This window comes from Mustelus asterias, chromosome 21, assembly GCF_964213995.1.
Source record: "Mustelus asterias chromosome 21, sMusAst1.hap1.1, whole genome shotgun sequence".
Classification (NCBI taxonomy): domain Eukaryota; kingdom Metazoa; phylum Chordata; class Chondrichthyes; order Carcharhiniformes; family Triakidae; genus Mustelus; species Mustelus asterias.
The window spans coordinates 32,800,142-32,826,428 of record NC_135821.1 but is presented as its reverse complement, the minus strand read 5'-3'; the positions used below and the strand labels follow the sequence as shown (position 1 = coordinate 32,826,428).

The 26,287-nt window shown below is 46.3% G+C and overlaps 1 protein-coding gene across 3 annotated transcripts in view; it reads left to right on the top strand.

Moving 5' to 3' along the window:
• col16a1 (collagen, type XVI, alpha 1) overlaps positions 1–26,287 on the top strand; it is a 425,594-nt gene that overhangs the window by 120,527 nt on the left and 278,780 nt on the right. For all 3 annotated transcript variants that reach the window (XM_078237703.1, XM_078237702.1, XM_078237701.1), the window contains exons 5-7: positions 19,232–19,355; positions 20,362–20,637; positions 22,683–22,763. In XM_078237703.1, coding sequence (XP_078093829.1) covers positions 19,232–19,355; positions 20,362–20,637; positions 22,683–22,763 — 481 coding nt within the window. The remainder of the gene's footprint in view (positions 1–19,231; positions 19,356–20,361; positions 20,638–22,682; positions 22,764–26,287) is intronic.

The following is a 26,287-nucleotide window of genomic DNA, read 5'->3' as shown; positions in this document are numbered from 1 at the left end:
TGTGACAAGGAATCTCTTGTAATCTCAGTGTTTGCTGAGAGTATGTTTATTCATTTAACCCTTAAACCTGGCAAAGGCCAGGACTTAACAGCCTCTCCCAGCTGGTGGGGTACTGGAGTCCTGCCGTAGTAAATGGGAATTTAAATAGCTCTCTGCAGACACTGAGCTGGATGATGGGGGAGACGCACAGTGGCGGGACTGTAAAATCCTGGCCCAAGTGTTTGACAATACGGGGTGGGATTTCCCAGCCGTTCACACTGGTGGGGTCTTTCTGTCGGCTGGACTAGAAGATCCCGTCGACGGCCAATGGCGAGTCACCCTCACATGGGGGGTTACACAGTAAGTCCTGCCCTATGTTTCAAGTCCACGCTTGGCAAATTATTTGCAGTCTCTGTCTGTTCTGTTGGAATGAATATCCTGCCAACAGTCATAAAGCTTCAGCAATGATTCCAAATTGTTGATCCTGCGGAAATCTGGTCACACACTGTGAGATTTCTGTTTCCATTTCCCAAACCAACTATTCCCGTGGCTGCTCTGATTGGAATTGTCAATTCAGTGGCTGCAGTCCCCGATTTAGGGAAATCATTTTCGGTTGCAGATCCCTGTCCAATCAGAACTAGGGTGGGACAGCCTCAAGCTCACTTTGGAATGGTGCCGGAAGAGGGGAAGGAAAGGAAAGGAATTGCCTCTGATCATGTGTTACAGAAAGTGATTCGGATGGAATGAATTACTATGGGGAACTGGAGCAACCCTTTCTGGAGACCCACAAATGCAAGACAAATCCAACAATTACCAGTTTGAAATTGTTGTTAAGCGGAATTACTGTGCAGTATTCTGCTCAGTCCAGGTTCTGCCAGGTCCACTCCTGAACTGAGCAGATTACTGCACTTTGAAGCAGTAGGACGGCACGGTGGCACAGTGGTTAGCATAGCTGCCTCACAACGTCAGGGACCCGGGTTCAATTCTGGCCTTGGGTCACTGTCCGTGTAAAGTTTGCACATTCTCCCCGTGTCTGCGTGGGTTTCCTCCGGTTTCCTCCCACAGTCCAAAGATGTGCGGGTTAGGTGGATAGGCTGTGCTAAATTGCCCCTTAGTGTCAGGGTGGCTAGCTAGGGTAAATGCATGGGGTTATGGGGATAGGGCCTGAGTGGAATTGTGGTCAGTGCAGACTCGATGGACCGAATGGCATCTTCTGCACTGTAAGATTTTATGATTCTATGATTTTAAGAGGTAACAAGGGAGGGACAAACTGTACTCGGTAAACTAATGGGAATACAGACTGGCAATGCCCCTGGAGCTGATGACTTGCATCTTATGGTCTTAACAGAAGTGGCTGCAGAGATGGCAGCCATGCTGTGGAGATGCCGGCATTGGACTGGGGTAAGCACAGTAAGAAGTCTCACAACACCAGGTTAAAGTCCCACAGGTTTATTTGGTAGCACAAGCCACAAGCTTTCAGAGCGCTGCTCCTTGAAGGGACAGGTTAGATTGATTGACCCTCAGTGTCAGGGGGATTATCCGAGTAAATACATGGGGTTATGGGGAGAGGGCGTGAGTGCGATTGTTGTCGGTGCAGGCTCAATGGACCGAATGGTCTCCTCCTGCACTATAGAGATTCTATGATTTTACTAAGTTGCTGCTGCCAATTGTACATAGTGTGGCTTGGCTGAGAATCCAGACATCAGTTTAAATATGAGAACACCTGCTCCCCAGAGGAAATATTGTTTGATCGACAACTCAGACTCTCTGAGTTCTGCCATCAACTTGACAAAGTTTGGTAACATAAATAAATTGTTTCAAGGGTTTGTTCTATATTATTTTTTAAACTTTAAAGGACCTGGATGATTGACATTTTTAAAACCTTGTCCAGACTCTTTTTCAGCAAAGGGGCAAGTGATCAAGTGATTACATTGTTTCAAAGCTTTTTATTTTACACATATCACTTAACATGGTGACTGTTGGTGTAGAAAGTGTAGATTGGCTCAATGGGCATGGCAGTGCCAGAGCTTCGTATAATGAGCATGCTGGGGCAGAGCGGGTGAGTGGAAGGGCAGAGCTAGGTATCGGGGTATGGGGTGTGACTGGGGGCATGAGGGGTGTGAATGGTGCATGGGGAGTGTTTGGAGGGCATAGGGATGAGAGAGGAAGGCTCTTTGTGATATTTTCCTCATTGGAACAAATACCAGGATGGGCGTTAACAGCCCGCCTTGGCATCCAGCAGCCCCAGTGGCTGTCACCACACTTCCTCCCAGGTGGCCTGGCCAGACTCCCGTCTCCACCTGGCACCAAGTGAATTCTAACCAAGTTTCCTGACGATACAAAGATGGTAGGAAAGCAGGTTGTGGGGAGGGCACAGAGTAACTATCTGCAAAGATATATGGCTAGGTTAAGTGAATGGGTAAAATATTGACAGTTTGGAGTATAATGTGGGAACTGTGTGGTTATTCACTGTATTGGAAAGATTAATGATGTGGAGATGCCGGCGTTGGACTGGGGTGAACACAGTAAGAGTTTTGACAACACCAGGTTAAAGTCCAACAGGTTTATTTGGTAGCAAATACCATTAGCTTTCGGAGCGCTGCTCCTTCGTCAGATGGAGTGGACATTTCCACTCCATCTGACGAAGGAGCAGCGCTTCGAAAGCTAATGGTATTTGCTACCAAATAAACCTGTTGGACTTTAACCTGGTGTTGTTAAAACTCTTACTTGGAAAGAATAAAGCAGATTATATTTTAAAATTGAGAGACTCCAGAATTCAGCAATGCAGAGGGATCTGGGAGTCCTTGTTTAGGAATGACAAAAGGTTAACCTGCAGATACAGCAAGTGATTAGGAAGGCAAATGCAATGTTGGTTCTTTGTGTAAGAGTGGGGAGTGTATAAACGTGTGGTGGTGTTGTTATTATGGTATAGGGCGTTGGTGAGACTTCATCTAGAGTACTCGACAGTCCCAGTCTGCTTCTCCCAACATTCCTGAATGATTAAACTCGCTGGGTTTCAGAATTTTTCCAAAACCTGCCTGAGGAGTGGTCGGAAAGGGGGGTACACAGGAGAAACAAATTTCTCCTGTCAATGTTAACTGCCACATTGGCAGACATGAGGACAGGTTGCCTCCTAAGCAATTCCTGACCCAGTAAATGGCCATATGAAAATAACACAGGGATTGGGGCGCCACAGATAATTCTAAATTTCAGTCAATGAAATGAAGTTGTTGTTGTTTCCGACCCCATTCCCCCCCCCCCCCGAGGCAATGAAAATCCAGCCCACAGAGTCCAAAAGCAAGGATATAACGATGAACCTTCATGAAAGATTGGTTTAGCTTCAGATGGAGTAGCGTATCCAGTTCTGCGCACTGCACTTTATGAAGGATGTAAAGGTTTTTGAGAGGGTGCCGAATGGTTCCAATATTGAGGGAATACGTTTTCTGGATAGAATGGAAAAGCTGGAACTGTTGACCCAAGAAAAGAAAGGGTTAAGAGGAAACTCATTAGAGATGTTCAAAACAAGAGGATGGCGCGACAGAAAAGATAGGAGGGAAATTGCTCCCATTGGCAGAATGAGCAAAAGGCACAGCACACCAATTTAAAATGATTGGCAAAATTACCAAAGCGAGTGGTTAGGATCTGGAATGCACTGTCTGAGAGTGTGGTGGAGACAGATTCACACAGCAAGTGGTTAGGATCAGGAATACACTGTCTATGGATATCGTGGAGGCAGGCTCAATTAAAAGGGAATTGGATGAGCTTTATTCTGTATCTAACCCCGCGCTGTACCTGTCCTGGGAGTGTTTGATGGGACAGTGTAGAGGGAGCTTTACTCTGTATCTAACCTCGTGCTGTACCTGTCCTGGTAGTGTTTGATGGGGACAGTGTAGAGGGAGCTTTACTCTGTATCTAACCCCGTGCTGTACCTGTCCTGGGAGTGTTTGATGGGGACAGTGTAGAGGGAGCTTTACTCTGTATCTAACATCGTGCTGTACCTGTCCTGGGAGTGTTTGATGGGGACAGTGTAGAGGGAGCTTTACTTTATATCTAACTGATTTGAGTTGATTGTAGTGAGGAATGGCTTTGTAAATATGTAATGCTAGTTGGATGCAGAATATTTCAGTGTTTGGAACAGTAAGGCCCGTTGTCAGGAGCAGTTAATCCTTCAGCTCCGTTTACAATAACAAACTCCAGGTGATGCTCAGTTTGGTTTTTGGCGCTGGAGTTGTTGTTGGAGAGTGATGGCCGATTTACTCTGAGGAGGATTTTACTCAGTCTGGCGACAGTGCTAACATTCCTGTGAAATAAGCTCAGAAGCAGAGCGCTGAGGTGAAGTGTTGTTAATCAGATTGAAGGGGCACATTAACGTGTCATCCAGATGTCAGTATTGGGACTTTACTCCTTTTATATATATTAATGATGTGGACTTGGGTTTGGGAATCAGTACAACAAAGGCACACACCCCATATAGGCGGAGGCAGATCCAGTCATAACTCTCAAAAGGGAACTTGAAAAAGAAAATGAATATACTTTTTTGAGGAAGAAACTGGCAAGCAGAAATGATTGGATAACCCAACTAGCCAGTTACACACAATGGGTTAATGGCCTCTTTCTGTGCAGCGAGATTCTGTGATTTGATAGGACGCTTGGCTGCACTGGTCTAAGCTCTAACATACTTTATCCTCATGCTGGCTAGTCCTTACAGATCAATGAACGAGATTGTTCCCTCAATGGAACAGTCTCTGCCCAGAGACCATTGATTGGACGTATCTCAGTTTGTACTGATGATGAGTTTTGGATACAGAGCGCATGGGGTTTCTGTTTGATTTTTCCCCCTATCCTCACAGGCTGGAAATTAATGTTTAAACTTTAAAGGAAAGCCTGAGCTGTAGTCCCATCTCCGTCCATCACTCACTGCCTTCCTCATGTCTCTCTCGCTGTCACTTCTATTCGTACATTCTGATCAGTGCCTCTCTGAACTTCTCTCCATCAGCCTGCTACGCTGAAACTCTTCTGTTCCTCTGCATCACCCCCTCTGTTAAAACCGACCATCCCATTTCTTGCTCAAACTCACTCTATCCTCCATTTTCAAAGCTGTAGAACTCCCGGCTTGAAGTTTACAGATTATAAAAACTAAGCTTGGTGTCACGTAACCCGTATCTTTAACCCCACCATCTCTCCCGTTTTCTCAACCTTGGTGTCATTCGATATTGTAACCTTTGACCTTTCTCTTGAGTCACCCAACAGAACAGCTAGTGCTACAAGGATTTTAGTGACGTCTCGTGGTTGGGCATGTGTTAACAAATACATTCAAATCTCACTATTGGTCAATTGCATCACTCCCAGCTGATAGATTGGGAAAATTTTCCAGGTTGCAGATAGATAAAGTAAGAAGAAGGAGCTCCCACAATCAGAATTGTGATCATTATCTCTCCATCTATTTCAGTTCTATTGTTTTTATTATTCTGTCATGGGAAGTGGGCATTGCAGGCTGGCCAGCATTTATTGCCCATCCTTAATTACCCTTGAAAAGCTGGTGGTGAGCTGCCTTCTTGAACCACTGCAGTCCCTGAGATGTAGGTGGACCCACAGTGCTGTTAGGGAGGGACAGTGAAGGAACAGCGATATATTTCCAAGTCAGGATGGTCAGTGACTTGGAGGGGAACTTCCAGGTGGTGGTGTTTCCCATGTGTCTGCAGCTCTTGTCCTTCTTGATGGGAGAAATTGTGGGTTTGGAAGGTGCTGTCGAAGGAGCCTTTGGTGAGTTCCTGCAGTGCATCTTGTAGATGGTACACATGGCTGCCACTGTGTGTCGGTGGTGGAGGAATTGAATGTTTGTGGAAGGGGTAGCAATCAAGTGGACTGCGTTGTCCTGGATGGTGTCAAGCTTCTTAGAATCCCTACAGTGCAGAAGGAGGCCATTTGGCCCATCAAGTCTTCACTGACCACAATCCCACCCAGGCCCTATCCCCGTAACCCCACATATTTGCCCTGCTAATCCCCCTGACACTAAGTGGCAATTTAGCATGGCCAATCAACTTAACTCTCAAATCTTTTACTGTGGGAGGAAACTGGAGCGCCTGGAGGAAACCCACAGACACAGGGGGAGAACATGCAAACTCCACATAAACAGTGACCCGAGGCCAGGATTGAACCCGGGTCCCTGGCACTGTGAGGCAGCAGTGCTAACGACTGTGCCACCGTGCCATCTATACCATTGAGTGTTGATTATTGTTGGAGCTGCAGTCATCCAGGCAAGTGGAGAGTATTCCATTACACTCCTCACTGTGTCTTGTAGATGGTGGACAGGCTATCGGGGTGGTGGGGGGAAGGTGGTCATGAAATGAGTTACACGCCGCAGGATTTCCAGTCTCCGACCCATCCTGTTTGAGGGTTATTTATTGACCAGAACATCTTCTGGTCAAATGAGTGTCAATGGAATCAATTACATGCAACCGAGGGCAGATGCTTGAACATCTCATCTGAAAGATGGTGCCTCCAGCAGTGCAGCAGTCCCACTGTACTGCACTGGAGCATATTGGCTTAGGTTTTGTGCTTATTGATCTACTGTGGGGCTCAGACCCTTGACCTTCTGACCCAGAGGCGACATAACTACCCAACTGAGCGACAGGTCAAATTTTTATGGATGAGTGGGGAAAGTGACAGTATTGGGATGAAGATGTTGTCTTGGGAATATTGGGAAGGAGTGTTGGAATTTGGGAGCAGTTGGGGGAGTGGCTGGAAGTATTCTCCTGTGGCTTCCAACGATGCGGAAGTAATTGGATATGTTACGGGCTGCCATGAACGGCACGTGGTGGGATTGGGATGTTTTATTTAAAACATTTTTATTAATTCATGGGACACGGGCTGGCTGGCCCATGCTTAGTTGCCCTTGGGGGGTAGTTGAGAGTCAACCACATTGCTGTGGCTCTGGAGTCACATGTAGGCCAGACCGGGTAAGGATGGCCAATTTCCTTCCCTAAGGAGGCATTAATGAACCAGATGGGTTTTTCCAACAATCGACAATGGTTTCATGGTCATTGGTAGATTCTTAATTGCAGATTTTTTTTTATTGAATTCAAATTCCACCAACTGCCGTGGTGGGATTCGAATCCAGGTCCCCAGAACATTAGCTAAGATTCTGGATTAATAATCTCGCGATAATACCACTAGGCCATCGCCTTCCCTTTGGATGTGATGTGATGGTATTGTTGAGAGCTGAGTGCCAGAGTCTGCGATGATTGTGAGAAACAAGGTCAGTATCTGCGTACTAAGGAGGGTTCTCAGTGGGTAATAGACACACTGCATGAACGTCTGGGCTGAGGGCTGTGTGCAGGAGTATTGTGACAGGCGCCTTGGGATCAGTTTGAATATGCCAGGGCCTAGGGATGTTAGAGGCGAGAGTTAGGAGACATGAAACAGTGTGGAGCGGGGAGAGCCCGGGGATAGGAAGAGAGTCGTGGTGTTTGTGAGAATTCAGCTGCTTCATCAACGTCCTTCCCTCCACCATTAGGTCAGAAGTGGGGATGTTCGCTGATGACTGCACAATGTTCAGTGCCATTCGCAACACCTCAGATACTGAAGCAATCCACGCCCAAATGCAGCAGCACTCATTTGAGTAGAAACTTAACTGGGTCAGAGCAGGTCACAGTCTAGGAATTTAGGAAAACGGCGAGTAGTTTGCCTCTTGACTCCCTAAAACATGTCCACCATCTACAAAGCACAAGTCAGGAGTGTGAATGAATGGTCTCAACTCCAACAATACTCAAAGTTCAACCCTATCCAGGACAAGCCTTCACTCCCTCCAGCCCAATGCTCAGTAGCAGCAGTGTGTACCAGCTACAAGATGCACTGCAGGAATTCACCAAGGCTCCTTAGGCAGCACCTTCCAAACCCACGACCACTACCATCTAGAAGGACAAGGGTAGCAGTTACCTGGGAGCACCACCACCTGCAAGTTTCCCTCCAAGCCACTCACCATCCTGACTTGGAAATATATGGCCGTTCCTTCACTGTCATTGGGTTAATTCCTGGAACTCTCTCCCTAACAGCACTGTGGGTGTACCCACACCACATTGACTGCAGAGGTTCAAGAAGGCAGCTCAGCACCACTCTCTCAAGGGGCAATTAGGGATGGGCAATGAATGTTGACCTGGCCAGTGACACACACACATCCCACAAATGAATAAGAGGTAGATAGGTTGGGTCTTGGTAGTGAGAGAAGTGATAGGATGATGGGGAGGTGGTGAATAGATTGGAGACTGTGAACAATACTGACAGGCATTCGATCTCACTGAGCCAGGAATGAGCTGTTGATTCAAGAGTTTAACACGGCCAAGTGAATGAGTGGAGGATGACATTAATGGAGTTATTGGCAGTCAGCATACTCCCAGAAGGAAGAGACCTTGAGGTGATAAATTCCTTGGTTTTTAGAGGCAGATGGCATCCTGAGCAGATGATGGCGAGCCCAGCAGACCCAGACTTCCAGATAAACTGGACTGACTTCACCCAAGAAAGACTGCACACAAATCTATGTTTGTTCAAACTTGGAGCTGGACAAAGAGTTAGCTGAATGTGAAGAAAGCATGGTGATGCTCTTCTGAGGAGATGGACTGAATGTACTTGCCTTCTAATGCCTGTAGAATTGAGGGTTTGAGTAAAATGGTGGGTAGATGAGGTTGAGAGTCACAATGAGAAGGTGGGTAGACAGGATTGAAAGGCGAGATGAGAAGGTGGCACCGTGGTTAGCACTGCTGCCTCACAGCGCCAGGGATCTGGATTCAATTTCGGCCTTGGGTCACTGTCTGCGTGGAGTTGTCACGTTCTCCCGTGTCTGCATGGGTTTCCTCCGGGTGCTCCGGTTTCCTCCCACAGTCCAAAAATGTGCAGGTTTGTTGGATTGGCCAGGATCAATTGCCCCCTAGTGTCCAAAGATGTGTAGGTTAGAGCAATTAGCCATGGGAAATGTGTGGGGTTATGGGTAAGATACTTTGTCAGAGAGTCTCTGCAGACTTGAGCGGCCTGCTTCTGCACTGTAAGGACTCTCTGAGATGAGAAGGTGAGTAAATGCGGATGAGGGAAGTGATAAGGAGGTGGGTAGATAGGGTTGAGAGACAAGATGAGAGGTTTCAATGATTCTGGAGAAGTTGGGATTGTTCATCTTGGAGCAGAGAAAGTTAAAGGAAGATTTCATTGCAACGATCACAATTATGAGGGATTCTGACAGATTAAATGATGAGTGACCCTGTGACAGAAAGAGAGTTAATTGGCTCCCAGAAGCAGCTGAATAAACTGTGTGCAAATTGGCTGCTGTGCTGTAGTTTACAACAGTGACTGAAATCCTAAAGCACCTCATTGGCTGTAAAGCATTGAAGCATACTGAGGCTGTGACAGGTGCCACATAAATGCAGGTTCTTTAATTCCTTACTCTCTTCACAGTTCTGAGTGTTTATGAGCAATCGGGAAAGCACGCAGGAATGACGCTCAGTTTCACAACAAGCACACTCACCCCTGGCAGCACAGAAACAATCTGATCTCCACACTTACTGCCTTCAAACAGCTGCTGGAATTCCCTCTACTTTTTGCATCATAAATCTGCAAGCTCCTGTCCTTGGACAGCACCCGACAGAAAGTCTAATCACTGACTCATAAAACCCACGATTGGAGAGCTGGCAGTGTTGCGCACGTTTCATTCATCATGTGTAGCTGTGTGCTGCTGTTAAACTGTTGCGTTCCTGTTGTTAGGACATGATGTGTGTGTCAGCATGCACTGTTATCTCCATTGCTCAGTATTGGCCACTGCGCTTTCAGCTGCATGGGCCCTGAACTTTGGAATTTCCGACAGTCTCCACCTCTCTCTCCAGTTTTTCACTCTGTAAATCTTACTGCACCGACCTTGCTGCTGTTACCTGTCCAAGTATCTCCTTACGAGCTTCGACATCAATTTTTGTGAATTGAATTCCGATGATGCACCAAAAGATATTTTACTTTATGAAGGTGCCATATATTTATATCAAGATTTACATTTACATCTCTAAATTAAATATTTTTAAACAACATTGTTATTGTTAGGCATAAGACTCAGGCAGAGCGAAGCAATGCTACAGCAAGAGAAACCAACTCACGCTGAATCACTCCATTAATAATTTGGAAATCAGCAAAAACAATTGTATAAAATCTCAACTACAATTCCTGTCGAGATATAATGATTCTCATTGGGACACAGTTCCTGAAGGTGCTGACTCTCACTGGGACACAGTTCCTGAAGGTGCTGACTCTCACTGGGGGACAGTTCCTGAAGGTGCTGACTCTCACTGGGATACAGTTCCTGAAGGTGCTGCCTCTCACACTGGGGGACAGTTCCTGAAGGTGTTGACACTCACTGGGATACAGTTCCTGAAGGTGCTGACTCTCACTGGGATACAGTTCTCGAAGGTGCTGACTCTCACTGGGATACAGTTCCTTAAGGTGCTGACTCTCACTGGGATACAGTTCCTTAAGGTGCTGACTCTCACTGGGATACAGTTCCTGAAGGTGCTGACTCTCATTGGGATACAGTTCCTGAAGGTGCTGACTCTCACTGGGATACAGTTCCTGAAGGTGCTGACTCTCACTGGGGGACAGTTCCTGAAGGTGCTGACTCTCACTGGGATACAGTTCCTGAAGGTGCTGACTCTCACTGGGGGACAGTTCCTGAAGGTGCTGACTCTCACTGGGGGACAGTTCCTGAAGGTGCTGACTCTCACTGGGATACAGTTCCTGAAGGTGCTGACTCTCTCTGGGGGACAGTTCCTGAAGGTGCTGACACTCACTGGGATACAGTTCCTGAAAGTGCTGACTCTCACTGGGATACAGTTCCTGAAGGTGCTGACTCTCACTGGGATACAGTTCTCGAAGGTGCTGACTCTCACTGGGATACAGTTCCTGAAGGTGCTGACTCTCACTGGGATACAGTTCCTGAAAGTGCTGTCTCTCACTGGGACACAGTTCCTGAAGGTGCTGAGTCTCACTGGGGGACAGTTCCTGAAGGTGCTGACTCTCACTGGGATACAGTTCCTGAAGGTGCTGACTCTCACTGGGATACAGTTCCTGAAGGTGCTGACTCTCACTGGGGGACAGTTCCTGAAGGTGCTGACTCTCACTGGGATACAGTTCCTGAAGGTGCTGACTCTCACTGGGATACAGTTCCTGAAGGTGCTGCCTCTCACTGGGGGACAGTTCCTGAAGGTGTTGACACTCACTGGGATACAGTTCCTGAAGGTGCTGACTCTCACTGGGATACAGTTCCTGAAGGTGCTGACTCTCAGTGGAATACAGTTCCTGAAGGTGCTGACTCTCACTGGGATACAGTTCTCGAAGGTGCTGACTCTCACTGGGATACAGTTCCTGAAGGTGCTGACTCTCACTGGGATACAGTTCCTGAAGGTGCTGATTCTCACTGGGATACAGTTCCTGAAGGTGCTGACTCTCACTGGGGAACAGTTCCTGAAGGTGCTGACTCTCACTGGGATACAGTTCCTGAAGGTGCTGACTCTCATTGGGATACAGTTCCTGAAGGTACTGATTCTCTCTGGGATACAGTTCCTGAAGGTGCTGACTCTCACTGGGATACAGTTCCTGAAGGTGCTGACTCTCATTGGGATACAGTTCCTGAAGGTACTGATTCTCACTGGGATACAGTTCCTGAAGGTACTGACTCTCACTGGGATACAGTTCCTGAAGATACTGACTCTCACTGGGATACAGTTCCTGAAGGTGCTGACTCTCATTGGGATACAGTTCCTGAAGGTGCTGACACTCACTGGGATTAGGTTCGTGAGGCTGCTGCCTTTCCCGCGGTACAGTTCCACTGGGGGCTGTCACGCACATTCTTTTGGAGGGTCTCGCTGTCGTGTCTGAACCTCTGTACAATCTGTGGGGAAATCTCCAATACCCTGCTGGATTGTGGTGAATTCCAGCCTCTTGGCTAGAATCCAAGGACGTGTCATTGTAAACTTCCAATGTAACATTGTAGTTTGTGGATCATTCCAATACATCAGGAATCTGGGATGTAAATTAGGTATTTGGTTTTCACATAAATTTCCTTGCTTGTGTCAAATTAATTCCAGCTAGGCTGGCAGAAACAGCTCCACCCAGATACTGACATGGTCAAAGTGAAAGTACAATCTGTTAAATGATTAAACTACAGCTTGTCACCAATTCAATGCCTGATATGTTGATGTTTGATGTCCATCTTCTCAGGCTGCTGTGACCTGTTTAACTATCCAATGTATCTGCAATCTCACAACTTGTGACCAACAGCTCTGGTTGATAGGAACAGGATTAAATTCAACCCTTGACTTTGTTTGTCTGAAACATCACTCTACGCGCCCCTAATCTTTACTAACCTTACCGAGCCATCCTGGTCCCATAATCCTTACTAACCTTACCGAGCCATCCTGGTCCCATAATCCTGACTAACCTCCCCCTTCTCCAGCCCCAAAATCCTTTTGGTGAAAAGTTGATTTATTTATTAGTCACAAAGGGAGACGATGACCTCGTGGTGATGGTCTAGCGATGATCGCTAGACTATTAATTCAGAAACACAGCGAATGTCCTGGGGACCTGGGTTCGAATTTCGCCACGGCAGATGGTGGAATTTGTATTCAATAAAATTATCTGGAATTAAGTATCTACTGATGACCATGAAACCATTGTCGATTGTCGGAAAAACCCATTTGGTTCACTAATGAGCATTAGGGAAGGAAATCTGCTGTCCTTACCTGGTCTGGCCTACATGTGACTCCAGAGCCACAGCAATGTGGTTAACTCTTAACTACCCTTGGGCAACTAGGGATGGGCAGCAAATGCTGGCCAACCAGTGATGCCCATGTCCCGTGAATGAAGAAAAAAGTAGGCTTATATTAACACTGTGAAAGTGCCTGATTTCATTAACCTTATCTGAAGAGTTGTTTCTGACATCACTCTTGTGTAGTTATATGAATGTCCCAGGCACAGCTCTTGTTCAATGACTGGAGGTTCACAGACACAGTGGAGCCATGAAGGGACTAATGTACTGACTCGGCATTGCTGCTGATGTGTAGAGTTTGTGTCCTGGCCCCTCCCCAATGTTCAGGAGTCTACCACCCCCCCCACCCCTCACTCCCCCCAGCCCAGAACTCAAGGTCATCAATCCAATGCGCTGTGTGTTTGACCAGCTGTCAGGAAGGGTAAGCTGCTGCCACATGGGTGATGCACCATTGATTACACAAAGACTCGTTGTTGCAAAATAGCAGGCTTTTATTAACAAAGAGCTGGAGCAGTCCCGAACCGATAACTAATCCGAACTGAGGCAAAAGGGGCGGAGAGCAGTCACCTTTATACCCCGAGAAGGGCGGAGCCCCGGATTGAGGCAGCAGGGGCGTGTCCAGGCATATCACATAAACAGACAACTACAGTGGTTCACCACAATGGGCATTGCCCAGTCTCACCCATATTGCCAATAAATCTGCTGCCTACCTGGGGATGAAGGTTATTCGGAATTCTCTACGACTCTTCCCCCTTCTCCTGTGGTCGACTCCTCAAGCGACCTAAAGTAATTGTTCAACATTTCTTTTGGGACTGGCCAGCTGAGCTGGTGGGGCCGCTTGCACCCACCTGAAGCACAGCACAGCACACCTGAGCTGGAATTAGCAAACCAGGTCAGTGCTGGGGAAGCAGAAACGCAGCATTGGAGGTCCCACCTGGAGCTTCGTCTTTTGCCATTGGTCTAATAAATCAGGGCCTCTCAACAGGTGAGTCTGAAACAAAAGCAGGGATGAACTTCTGAGGCTGTATAAGGCCCTGGTTAGACCCCATTTGGAATATTGTGAGCAATTTTGGGCCTTGTATCTAAGGAAGGATGTGCAGGCCCTGGAGAGCGTCTGTAGGAGGTTCACAAGAATGATCACAGGAATGAAAAGCTTAACGTCTGAGGAGTGTTTGAAAACCCTGGGTTTGTACTCGATGGAGTTTAGAAGGATGAGGGGGGATCTCATTGAAAGTTTGAGAATACTGAAAGTCCTGGATAGAGTGGATGTGGGGAAGGTTTTTCATTAGTGGGAGAGACTCGAATGCGAAGGCACTGCCTCAGAGTGAAGGAACGATCCGTTAGAACTGAGATGAGGAGGAATTTCTTCAGCCAGAGCGTGGTGAATCTATGGAATTCATTGCCACAAGGGCTGTGGAGGCGAGGTCACTGACTGCATTTAAGACAGAGATAGGTGAGTTCTTAATTGGTAAGGGGATCAAAGGTTACGTGGAAAAAGTGGGAGAATAGGGTTGAGGAACTTATCAGCCATGATAGAATGGCAGAGCAGACCTGATGGGGCGAATGGCCTAATTCTGCTCCTATATCTTATGGTCTTATGAAACCACGCAATTAGCACTTGCCACAGCTGTGTCCCAGCTGTTTCCCAATAGGTTCCATCAAATTCCAGCTGGAAATGGGAGGAAATTAGAGACCATTTTAACACCCAGTAGATTAGGTAGTAAATCTAAGAACTGGGCTGGGATTTAAACGCACACTGGGATTTGAATACACACTGGGCTGGGATTTGAATACACAAACTGGGATTTGAATACACACTCAGACTGGGATTTGAATACATGCACTGGGCTGGGATTTGAATACACACACTGGGATTTGAATACACACTGGGCTGGGATTTGAATACACAAACTGGGATTTGAATACACACTGGGCTGGGATTTGAATACACAAACTGGGATTTGAATATACACTCAGACTGGGATTTGAATACATGCACTGGGCTGGGATTTGAATACACACACTGGGATTTGACTATATGCACTAGGCTGGGATTTGAATACACACACTGGGATATAAATACACACACTGGGAGTTGAATACACAGACTGCAATTTGAATACACACATGGCCTGGGTTTTGGATACACGCACTGGGCTAGAATTTGAATACACGCACTGGGATTTGAATACACGCACTGGGATTTGAATACACACGCTGGTATTTGAATACATGCACTGGGATTCGAATACACGCACTGGGATTTGAATACACGCACTGGGATTTGAATACACGCACTGGGATTTGAATACACACGCTGGTATTTGAATACATGCACTGGGATTCGAATATACGCACTGGGATTTGAATACACGCACTGGGATTCGAATACACGCACTGGGATTTGAATACACGCACTGGGATTTGAACACGTGCACTAGGCTGGGATTCAGTTCTGCTGTATGGTTGTGACTGGAACATTGATCGCGTGCCTTTGATTAAGACAAAATTGCTCTACCAGTGGATTCTGTGACACCGCAAACTTTCAGTTCCTTTGTCACTTTTCCTTTCTCTGAATTATTCTTTGCACTGCAGGAGGAATTTGGACTATTTTGTTGGATAACCTCTTACATGTAAAATGATCTACATGACACTGATGGGAGTCTCTCTCCAACCTTAACTAGAGACACAAATGCCTCTAGTCTCTTTAAAACAATCGCAATCACAATCTCCTCCTTATCACCTCCGCAGTTTATCACCATGACCTCATCAGCACTGAGCTCTCGGTCTTTGATGCCTGATTGATCATGGATTATTCTCACTTTGTCTTGCTTTTCTTTAACTTTACAGTGTGTCAACAGGTTTAAAGCAAATTAAACCTTGTCCTATATGTTTGAACACTAAGATGTAAGGTGAGCAGCCCATTGTTGACTGTGGGTCATTTTGAAAGAGAAAACAGAAAATGGTTCAGCCGGTGTCGAAGGAGGGCAGGATTGTTAATGCCCAGCTTGTAACACAGCAAATACTTCTGCAAAGTCTTCTGTGGGCATGGACAGGCTGGACAGGGAGCAGCTGTTCCCCTTAGTTGAATGGTCAGTTACGAGGAGACACAAGTTAAAAATGGGGGGTGGGGGATTTAGGTGGGATCTGAGGAAAAGCATTTTTACCCAGCAGGTGGTGCCGGTCTGGGAAGCACTGCCTGGGAGGGTGGTGGAGGCGGGATGCCTCACATCTTTTAAAAAGTACCCGGATGAGTACTTGGCACGTCATAACATTCAAGGCTATGGGCTAAGTGCTGGCAGGTGGGGTTAGGTGGGTAGGTCAGGACCTTTCATGCGTCGGTGCAGACTCGATGGGCTGAAGGGCCTCTTCTGCAGTGTAGGATTCAGTGATTCTTTCTGCAGCAGTGTTGGGTGATCGGGCGGCACCAGCGAATGTTTGACTTACTCTAACTCAGAAATATTTCAAACAGTTTCACAGGCCATTGGCTGACGTCAACACTTCTGAAAACCCACAGATTGTAAACCAACTTTTGAAAATCTTAGTAGCTTTGGCACTTGTGGTTTTGGGCATAAACTCAACATTCATCCACTTTCCAGAGCAGTCGACCAAATCAAGATACTCTTTCCCTTCCACTTTAAAGAAATGGATGGGTATTAATTCCCAATTTTCTGTGCGTCACCACAGAATGGAGGGAATGTTGGGCGGATCATTTCTTATTCTGAGACACACTTTTCTGCAACTCTTCAGTATCTCTGTATGTCTTTGGATTCCAAAAATAGCTTTGTGCGATTTCATTATTACAAACTATCCCTGTCTGATCTTGATAAAGTTGCTCTAACAATCTCTCTCTAAATCTTGGCAGAATAATGACACAAACCCCACAGGAGACGGCCTTGACCCACATTTCTATGTCTGCAATTTTTCATCATCACACTCTTGAGGCCGGCTGTTCATGACAAAATGAAGCATTCACTAATTTCTCTGGCAGACTCTGGCATTCCATTTGTGTGTACTATTATGGTTCAGGTTGGAAAATTCAAATTGTTTTATGAAGCCCGCCTAAAGCATAAGTTTTGCATCTTGAATTTGGCCAGGATAAGCATATGTTTCACTTCAGGTATGATTCAAATGACCCACTAGGGAGCTTTTATCAAACAAAGTTTATTTAAGAATATAGTCAACATGTATAGTAAGAAAGTTGTAAGTTCATAAGATATAGAAGCAGAATTAGGCCATTCGGCCCATTGAGTCCGCCCCGCCATTCGATCATGACTGATATGCTCCTCATCCCCATTTTCCTGCCTTCTCCTTATAACGCTTCAACCCATTACCAATTAAAAATCTGTCTAACTCCTCCTTAAATATACTCACTGTCCCAGCATCCACCGCACTTTGGGGTAGTGAATTCCACAGGTTCACAACCCTTTGGGAGAAGTAGTTTCTCCTCAACTCTGTTTTAAATTTGCTACCTCTTATCTTGTCCTAGAATGCCCCACAAGAGGAAGCATCCGCTCCACATCTACTTTATCCAGACCTTTTATCATCTTGTATACCTCAATTTGATCTCCCCTCATTCTTCTAAATTCCAGAGAGTATCGGCCTAAACTGTTCAATCTCTCTTCATACGACAAACCCCTCATCTCTGGAATCAATCTGGTGAACCTCCTCTGAACTGCCTCCAATGCCACTACATCTTTCCTCAAATACGGAGAACAAAACTGTGCACAATTCTCCAGGTGCGGCCTCACCAATGCCTTGTATAGCTGCAACAATACTTCCTTACTTTTATATTCTATTCCTTTAGCTATAAATGCCAACATTCCATTCACTTTCTTTATTATCTGCAAGTGATAATTGTTTGTGATAAATATTAAAATACTCAAAACAATCAAAGACATGGGGAAAGGGACAGGTGAACAACAAGGAAAGACTTGCATTTATATTGCACCTTCTACACCCTTCTACGAATCTCACCTGCTGTTAGAAGACAAGAAAATACTTTGGAAGTTTGCTCGCTGTTCTAATATTAATTGCAAATGTACAGCTCAAAGAGCCATCACCAGAGTGTGATGGACTGAATGGCCTCCTGTTATTCTGGACATTTATAATTCTGTGACACTAGGGAGAGGAAATTGGTTTAGGCTGTAAAAGGGCAATGTAATTGTAGCTCAGGCTTCAGGATCATTGTTGAGTTGGACCTCCACAGGTGCCGTGTTTATCGGGTAATCGCATGTCAGCAGTGGCTCTTCAGAATGCCCACCTGCCCCGCATCAAACTTAAAGATAAACGGTCATGTTGCTGGAGGGGGAGGTTCCTGTGAGAGGAGACGTGATAAATCACAGGGAATCAATGAGGTAATAGAGTCGGGTAGTAAACTGGGTCTTGATAATCCATGTGTGGCAGGAAGGGACAGAGAGTACAAACTATTCACTCACCCTGCCCGCCACTCCAATTGTAGCGGGAGGGCTGCGGACAATGTGAAAGCCCATTGACAATCGGGCAGGAATTTCCGGCTTTTAGACCAGCGCAGCCGGAGAGTTCCGCCCTCTGTATCTGAATGTGTGCAGCATTCATAAGAAAATAGATGAATTGTTAGCATAGATAGAAATCAATGTGTATGATCTGATAACCATCGGAGAGGTATGGAGTGTGAGCAAGGCTGGAACATGAATATTGAAGTGTATTTGGGACATTTTAAAACAATAGGAAGCTAAGGGAAATCTGGTGGGGTAGCTCTGTTAATTAAGGATATGATGAACTTTGTTCACAAGAGCGAGATGTAGAATCAATTTGGGTAGAGGTAAGAAATAGTTAATGTTGTGGGAGTAGCTTATATGTCCCCTAACAGTAATTGTACTAGAGAATAGAATATACAGGAAGGAATAAACAGAGTGTGTTAATCTACATGTGAATTGGAAGAATCAAATTGGCAAGATAGTTTGGAAACTTAGTTCCCAGAGTATTTTCAGGACAATTTCTTAGAGCAGGATGTTCTGGAGGCAACAAGGAAACAGGCTATTCTGGACTCAGTAATGAGCAATAGGACAGGATTAAGTCGAGGGTTATGGGGGGCTGACAGGAAAGTGGAGTTCATACTAGAATCAGATCAGTTATGATCTTATTGAATGGTGGAGTAGACTCAAAGGGCTGAATGGCCTACGCCTGCTCCAAAGTCCTGCGTGTCGTCTGGTGCTGGGCACTCACAAGGCCACATCCACACTTGGAAAGCAGAGTAGAGCAGACCTAAAGCAACAGGACCCCGAGTGATCCGAAAACAGTCGTTAGGTCCCTCATTAGCATAAGCAAAACACCTAACACTTTATAAGGCTGGCCATTATAAAAAGCTGGAGGATTGAGTTATTGGACTAGGAGCCAGTGTAGGCCAGCAGGGACAGTGGTGAACGGGACTTGCTTTGCCCTTGCTTACTCAATGAGGTGCACCTTTTTCCAATATTTCAGACTGATCTTCCCTCGGGGTTTGCCTCAGGACTTCACCTTTCTCACAACGCTGCTGCTGAAGAAGAAGAAACTGAAGGAAAACTGGTACCTGCTAAAAATCGCTGACCAGCAGGGCCAGACTCAGGTAATGTAAAGATAGCACAGTTCAGCCATGTCAGTCCTGTATTAACACTGAGGCAGAGGTGTCAGTGCTGAGCTGGAATTCAATGTGGATAAGCTAGATTTGGCGCTAACTATTGTTAAGTTCACTAAACAGGCTGGGGTCAGGTTTGGTGTTTAGTCAGCTACCCATTCTGAGGGTGAAAAGGCCCCCTGTGATTTTGGGGTGCCTGGTCTTATTTCTCTTCAGTAGGTGAGATGCTGGGGATGAAGCAGGGACCTGGGATTGGAACCTGTCAATAGTACCATGGTGACTGGCAGCAAGGGGGGGGTGACCAATGGGGCTGGGAGGATAGTGATTGGGAAGTTGTGGGCCTCAGACAGTGGCTCAGTCCCAGAGAATCTCCGAAAAACAATCTGACGGCTGCAAATGGGTGGTCTCTTTCCTTCAATCTCCTGTAGAAACAGTCACATGATGCACGCGCAGGATCTGATCAGAGCCAAGTTAAAATGGCAGCAGCACCCCCCCCAACCCCCCAGCCCAGTCCAAAACCCTCAGTGACCTGGCCAACATTCACCCCCTGCCAACACCTCAAAACAGATGGTCTGGTTATTATCACGTTGCGGTATGTGGCCTCTGGCTGTGTGCAAATTGGCAGCCACATTTCCGACAACGACTACACCTCAAGTTACTTGGTTGGCTGGAAAACACTTGGGACATGAACGGTGTGACAGAAATTGATTTCCTTGCCTGGAAGGATTCAGTTGAAGGGGTTTTTTGGGGGGTGGGGAGATGGAACCTGTCAATTGAGTTCCCCTGACTCAAACATTAACAACTGGAATTCCGCATTCAGCTCCAGCCAATCCGATCTCCCTATGATCCGTTTCTCCCGGTTTGCTGCCAATGTTCCGCTGAAGTGATGGCAGAATCCTGCAGTGATTTTATCCGCGAGATTAAAACCACATCTTGTCTTTCACTGTGGGTGATGTTTAGATTTTCTTGTCTGAATTCCTTCCTCTCTTTTATTCAGTTTTCTGTCCGCATCGATGGAAGAGACAAGACAGTGGAGTACAAGGCCAAAGGTCGTTTCCAGGACTATGTGCGCTGGGTGTTCAGCAGTGAGGGGGTGGCTGCCCTCTTTGATCTTCGGTGGCACAAGCTGGTGATCAGTGTGCAGGCGAACGTGGCCTCCCTCTACATCGACTGCCAGCTGATGGAGATCAAATCCGTGGAGGAGAGATCTGCCATTGACATCGAGGGCCAGACCGTCATGGGTAGGCTGGTCGAGGATAACAAACCAGCTGAGGTTTGTGCCATCATCTTATCACAATCCTCTGGGGTTCCCATGGCAACACTGAACACTGGGTTGGGGTGAGGGGGAGTAGTCACCTTGGGGGAGTCCACCAATACCAGGGTGTTAATTGTGGAAGGTGCCGTTCTCTCAGCTGTGTGTTATTCTCTGACAATGGCTCGGAGATGACTGGGTGGAACCAGGAACACTGCCTCACTTCCTGTAGGAAGCTGATTTACTTGGGTGAGTCAGGCAAGTGGGAACCAATAAGATAGCAGGGCGGCACAGTGGTTAGCACTGCTGCCTCACAGCGCCAGTGACCCAAGGTTCAATTCTGGCCTCAGATCACTATCTATGTGGAGTCTGTACATTCTCCCCATATCTACATTTCCTCTGGGTGCTCCGGTTTCCTCCCACAGTCCAAAGATGTGCGGGTTAAGTTAATTAGCCATGCTAAATTGACCCTAGTGTCAGGGGATTAGCAGGGGTTAATGGAATAGGGCCTGGGTGGAATTGTGGTCGGTGCAGACTCGATGGGCCAAATGACCTCCTTCTGCACTGTAGGGATTCTGAATCTATGAAGAATGTCGAGAAAGGTGAGACCATTCAGCCCTTCAAACCTGTTTCGCTATTCAGTTCGATCATAGCTAATGCGTACCTCAATTCCAGTCACCCACCTTCGTTCCATTATCATTAATTTGCTTCCCTAACAAAAATCTAATAATCTCAGTTTTGAAATTTTCAATATACTCCCAGACTTGAGAACATTTTGAAGGAGCGGGTTCCAGATTCCCGATGCCCTTAGATTCCTGATATCACCCTGAGCTGCCTAGCTCTAACTAAGACTTGATGTCCTCATGATGAGGGCCCTCTCACACTGGAAATAATTTCCCTGGATCGAATCCTTTAATAGTCCGAAACGCCACAATCAGATCACCTCTTAATCTTCTTCCCTCATGCAGTCACCAAAGTTATACCAGAGAACTAGCAGGACTCATTTGAAAAATGCCAACTCCATTATAAAGGTTATACCCATGAAGACTTGGGGCGGCTGTTGAGTGAGAGCCAGTCCTCATGACCTGAGTATATCTAGAACCAGCCACAATCTCAGGAGGAGGGAGAAGAATGGCTTAAACCCCAGGAACCTGTGTTGGACCAATCTTAGCCCTAACTATCCAGGCTCAATGAGTTGGAAGGGTTCTCTGATTGTTGGAGTTTGCCCCTTCATGCTTGCTGAAGGACTATTCGATGTAGACATGACTTTGCCGGGGAATCTTTAAATAGGTGAGACTCTTCCAATAGTTCATGGGAACAAAATACTTCCTATTCCAATCATAATGAGACTCTACAATTGGCCTCAGTTCCTTTAACCAGGAAGCAGGGGACGAGGAGATGACACATTGACCAAGACTCACAGAGGCTTCTGATAGGTGTTCAGTGATTTTGAGTCAGAGTATACAGCACAGAAAATGGCCGTTTGGCCCACTGTGTCTGTGCGGGTCAAAGACAAACCACCCAAATATTCTAATCCCATTTCCCAGCACTTGGCCCATAGCCTTGTCTGCCTTGGCATCGCAGGTGTGCATCGAAACACTTCTTAATTGTTATGAGTGTCTCTGCCTCCACCACCTTTTTAGGCAGTGCGTTCCAGACTCCCACCAACCTCTGGGTGAAAAAGGTTTTCCTCACATCCCCTCTGAACTTCATACATTTTGGTGATTTCTTTCATGGTAGAAGAGGTTGCCAATCTCCATCGTCATGACTGGTGCAATAAGAATGAGGACTTGTGTGACACGACACTTCTGATGCCCCCGCCAACCCCTCACCCCCACCAAACCCCACCCATATCTTATACTAATATACTTAATATACTATATTTACACCACTTTAAGGTGGGGACAATATGATGGGTTGTGAGATAGAAAGGGAGACCATCCTGTACAAATTCAGCCTTTGCCCTCAACCTCATACACTGACTGAACAAAGCCGGCTGGTGTTGCTCACTCCCATGGAAAGGCCTGAGCTTCTCCTCTGCTAATATTATTGTCCTTTCTGCACAGGTTGACCTACAACAGATGATTCTGTTCTGTGACCCTCTCATGGCGGAGAAAGTGATGTGCTGCGAGATGCCAGGGGTCAGGGTAAGTGACAGAGTCTCAACAACTTCCTAATCCCGCCTGAAACCCGTTGCTGGTCCGAGCTCCGGATGGCAGCTCCTGGAACCCAGAAATCACCTCCTGTTGAAACACCCGATGGTTTCTGTGAGGTTGGAGCTGCTCCCTCCTCTCTGGATGTGGGATTCGTGGCCGAGAGCAAGCGATTGGCCAGTCCAGTTGTCCTGAGCACCAACATGCAAATCACTCAATCTGTTTGTTCCGTGAGTGATGTCCACCAATGGAAGCTCAGACCACGTTGGGAGCAGGTTGTATTGATTACTTTAAGAAGATCGATTTCTGAAAAGGGAGACCTTGCCGAAGCTTTTTATCTCACACTCACCTGGACAAACACAAGAATACCAAATTGCAAACAGTCACAACAATTTATACTGCAGGAGGAAAGGATACTGATTGGTTAGCAAGTCGATTCTGATTGGCTGGGAAGTTGACATGGAGAAAGCAAACGTGAACTTTAGCAACATCTCGGCCAATCAGAATTGCCTGGGTAAGCAATCAGCATGTGGAGATGCCGGCGTTGGACTGGGGTAAACACAGTAAGAAGTTTAACAACACCAGGTTAAAGTCCAACAGGTTTATTTGGTAGCAAAAGCCACACAAGCTTTCGAGGCTCTGAGCCCCTTCTTCAGGTGAGTGGGAATTCTGTTCACAAACAGAACTTATAAGACACAGACTCAATTTACATGAATAATGGTTGGAATGCGAATACTTACAACTAATCCAGTCTTTAAGAAACAAAACAATGGGAGTGGAGAGAGCATCAAGACAGGCTAAAAAGATGTGTATTGTCTCCAGACAAGACAGCCAGTGAAACTCTGCAGGTCCACGCAACTGTGGGAGTTACAAATAGTGTGACATAAATTCTGATTCTAGGATCGCATGATAAAGACTCAGGAGGAAAAAAGCAGAAATATTTATGTGAAATAGTGTGACATAAACCCAATATCCCGGTTGAGGCCGTCCTTGTGTGTGCGGAACCTGGCTATCAGTTTCTGCTCCGCGACTCTGCGCTGTCGTGTGTCGCGAAGGCCGCCTTGGAGAACGCTTACCCGAATATCAGAGGCCGAATGCCCGTGACCGCTGAAGTGCTCCCCAACAGGAAGAGAACAGTCTTGCCTGGTGATTGTCGAGCGGTGTTCATTCATCCGTTGTCGCAGCGTCTGCATGGTCTCCCCAATGTACCATGCCTCGGGACATCCTTTCTTGCAGCGTATGTCCCGAGGCATGGTACATTGGGGAGACCATGCAGACGCTGCGACAACGGATGAATGAACACCGCTCGACAATCACCAGGCAAGACTGTTCTCTTCCTGTTGGGGAGCACTTCAGCGGTCACGGGCATTCGGCCTCTGATATTCGGGTAAGCGTTCTCCAAGGCGGCCTTCGCGACACACGACAGCGCAGAGTCGCGGAGCAGAAACTGATAGCCAGGTTCCGCACACACAAGGACGGCCTCAACCGGGATATTGGGTTTATGTCACACTATTTCACATAAATATTTCTGCTTTTTTCCTCCTGAGTCTTTATCATGCGATCCTAGAATCAGAATTTATGTCACACTATTTGTAACTCCCACAGTTGCGTGGACCTGCAGAGTTTCACTGGCTGTCTTGTCTGGAGACAATACACATCTTTTTAGCCTGTCTTGATGCTCTCTCCACTCCCATTGTTTTGTTTCTTAAAGACTGGATTAGTTGTAAGTATTCGCATTCCAACCATTATTCATGTAAATTGAGTCTGTGTCTTATAAGTTCTGTTTGTGAACAGAATTCCCACTCACCTGAAGAAGGGGCTCAGAGCCTCGAAAGCTTGTGTGGCTTTTGCTACCAAATAAACCTGTTGGACTTTAACCTGGTGTTGTTAAACTTCTTACTAAGCAATCAGCACCCTTTTTTCCTGTAGTATAAATTGTTGGTGATGGTTTGAAATTTGGTATTTTTGCATTTGTCCTGATGAGTGACAAGACAATAGATTTCAGCAACATGTCTTTCTTTCCAGCAATATTCAAAATACATTTCTTTCAGAATGTAATGTTTGGGGTTTACAGAATATGAGTAATTGGAGACACATTGGGGTTAGCGCAGCATAGATTTTGGAGGAAGAGCTGACTTTCCCCGTGTTAGAACATAGAACATAGAACGTTACAGTGCAGTACAGGCCCTTCGGCCCTCGATGTTGCGCCGACCAGTGGAACCAATCTAATTCCCCTCTAATCTACACTATTCCAATATCATCCATATGTTTATCCAATAACCATTTGAATGCTCTTAATGTTGACGAGTCCACTACTGCTGCAGACAGGGCATTCCACGCCCTTACTACTCTCTGAGTAAAGAACCTACCTCTCACATCTGTCCTATATAGAACATAGAACAGTACAGCACAGAACAGGCCCTTTGGCCCTAGATGTTGTGCCGAGCTTTATCTGAAACCAAGATCAAGCTATCCCACTCCCTATCATCCTGGTGTGCTCCATGTGCCTATCCAATAACCACTTAAATGTTCCTAAAGTGTCTGACTCCACTATCACTGCAGGCAGTCCATTCCACACCCCAACCACTCTCTGCGTAAAGAATCTACCTCTGATACCGGAGGAGATTGGTGAAGCATTGAACCAATATTTCTCTTCGGTGTTCACGCAAGGGGACATGAATATAGCTGAGGAGGACACTGGGTTGCAAGGGAGTAGAATAGACAGTATTACAGTTGATAAGGAGGATGTGCAGGATATTCTGGAGGGTCTGAAAATAGATAAATCCCCTGGACCGGATGGGATTTATCCAAGGATTCTCTGGGAGGCAAGAGAAGTGATTGCAGAGCCTCTGGCTCTGATCTTCAGGTCGTCGTTGGCCTCTGGTATAGTACCAGAAGATTGGAGGTTAGCGAATGTTGTCCCATTGTTTAAGAAGGGGAACAGAGACTTCCCCGGGAATTATAGACCGGTGAGTCTCACTTCTGTTGTCGGCAAGATGTTGGAAAAAATTATAAGGGATAGGATTTATAGTTATTTGGAGAGTAATGAATTGATAGGTGATAGTCAGCATGGTTTTGTGGCAGGTAGGTCGTGCCTTACTAACCTTATTGAGTTTTTTGAGAAAGTGACCAAGGAGGTGGATGGGGGCAAGGCAGTGGACGTGGTATATATGGATTTTAGTAAGGCGTTTGATAAGGTTCACCATGGTAGGCTTCTGCAGAAAATGCAGATGTATGGGATTGGGGGTGATCTAGGAAATTGGATCAGGAATTGGCTAGCGGATAGGAAACAGAGGGTGGTGGTTGATAGTAAATATTCATCATGGAGTGCGGTTACAAGTGGTGTACCTCAGGGATCTGTTTTGGGGCCACTGCTGTTTGTAATATTTATTAATGATCTGGATGAGGGTATAGTTGGGTGGATTAGCAAATTTGCTGATGACACCAAAGTCGGTGGTGTGGTAGACAGTGAGGAAGGGTGTCGTAGTTTGCAGGAAGACTTAGACAGGTTGCAAAGT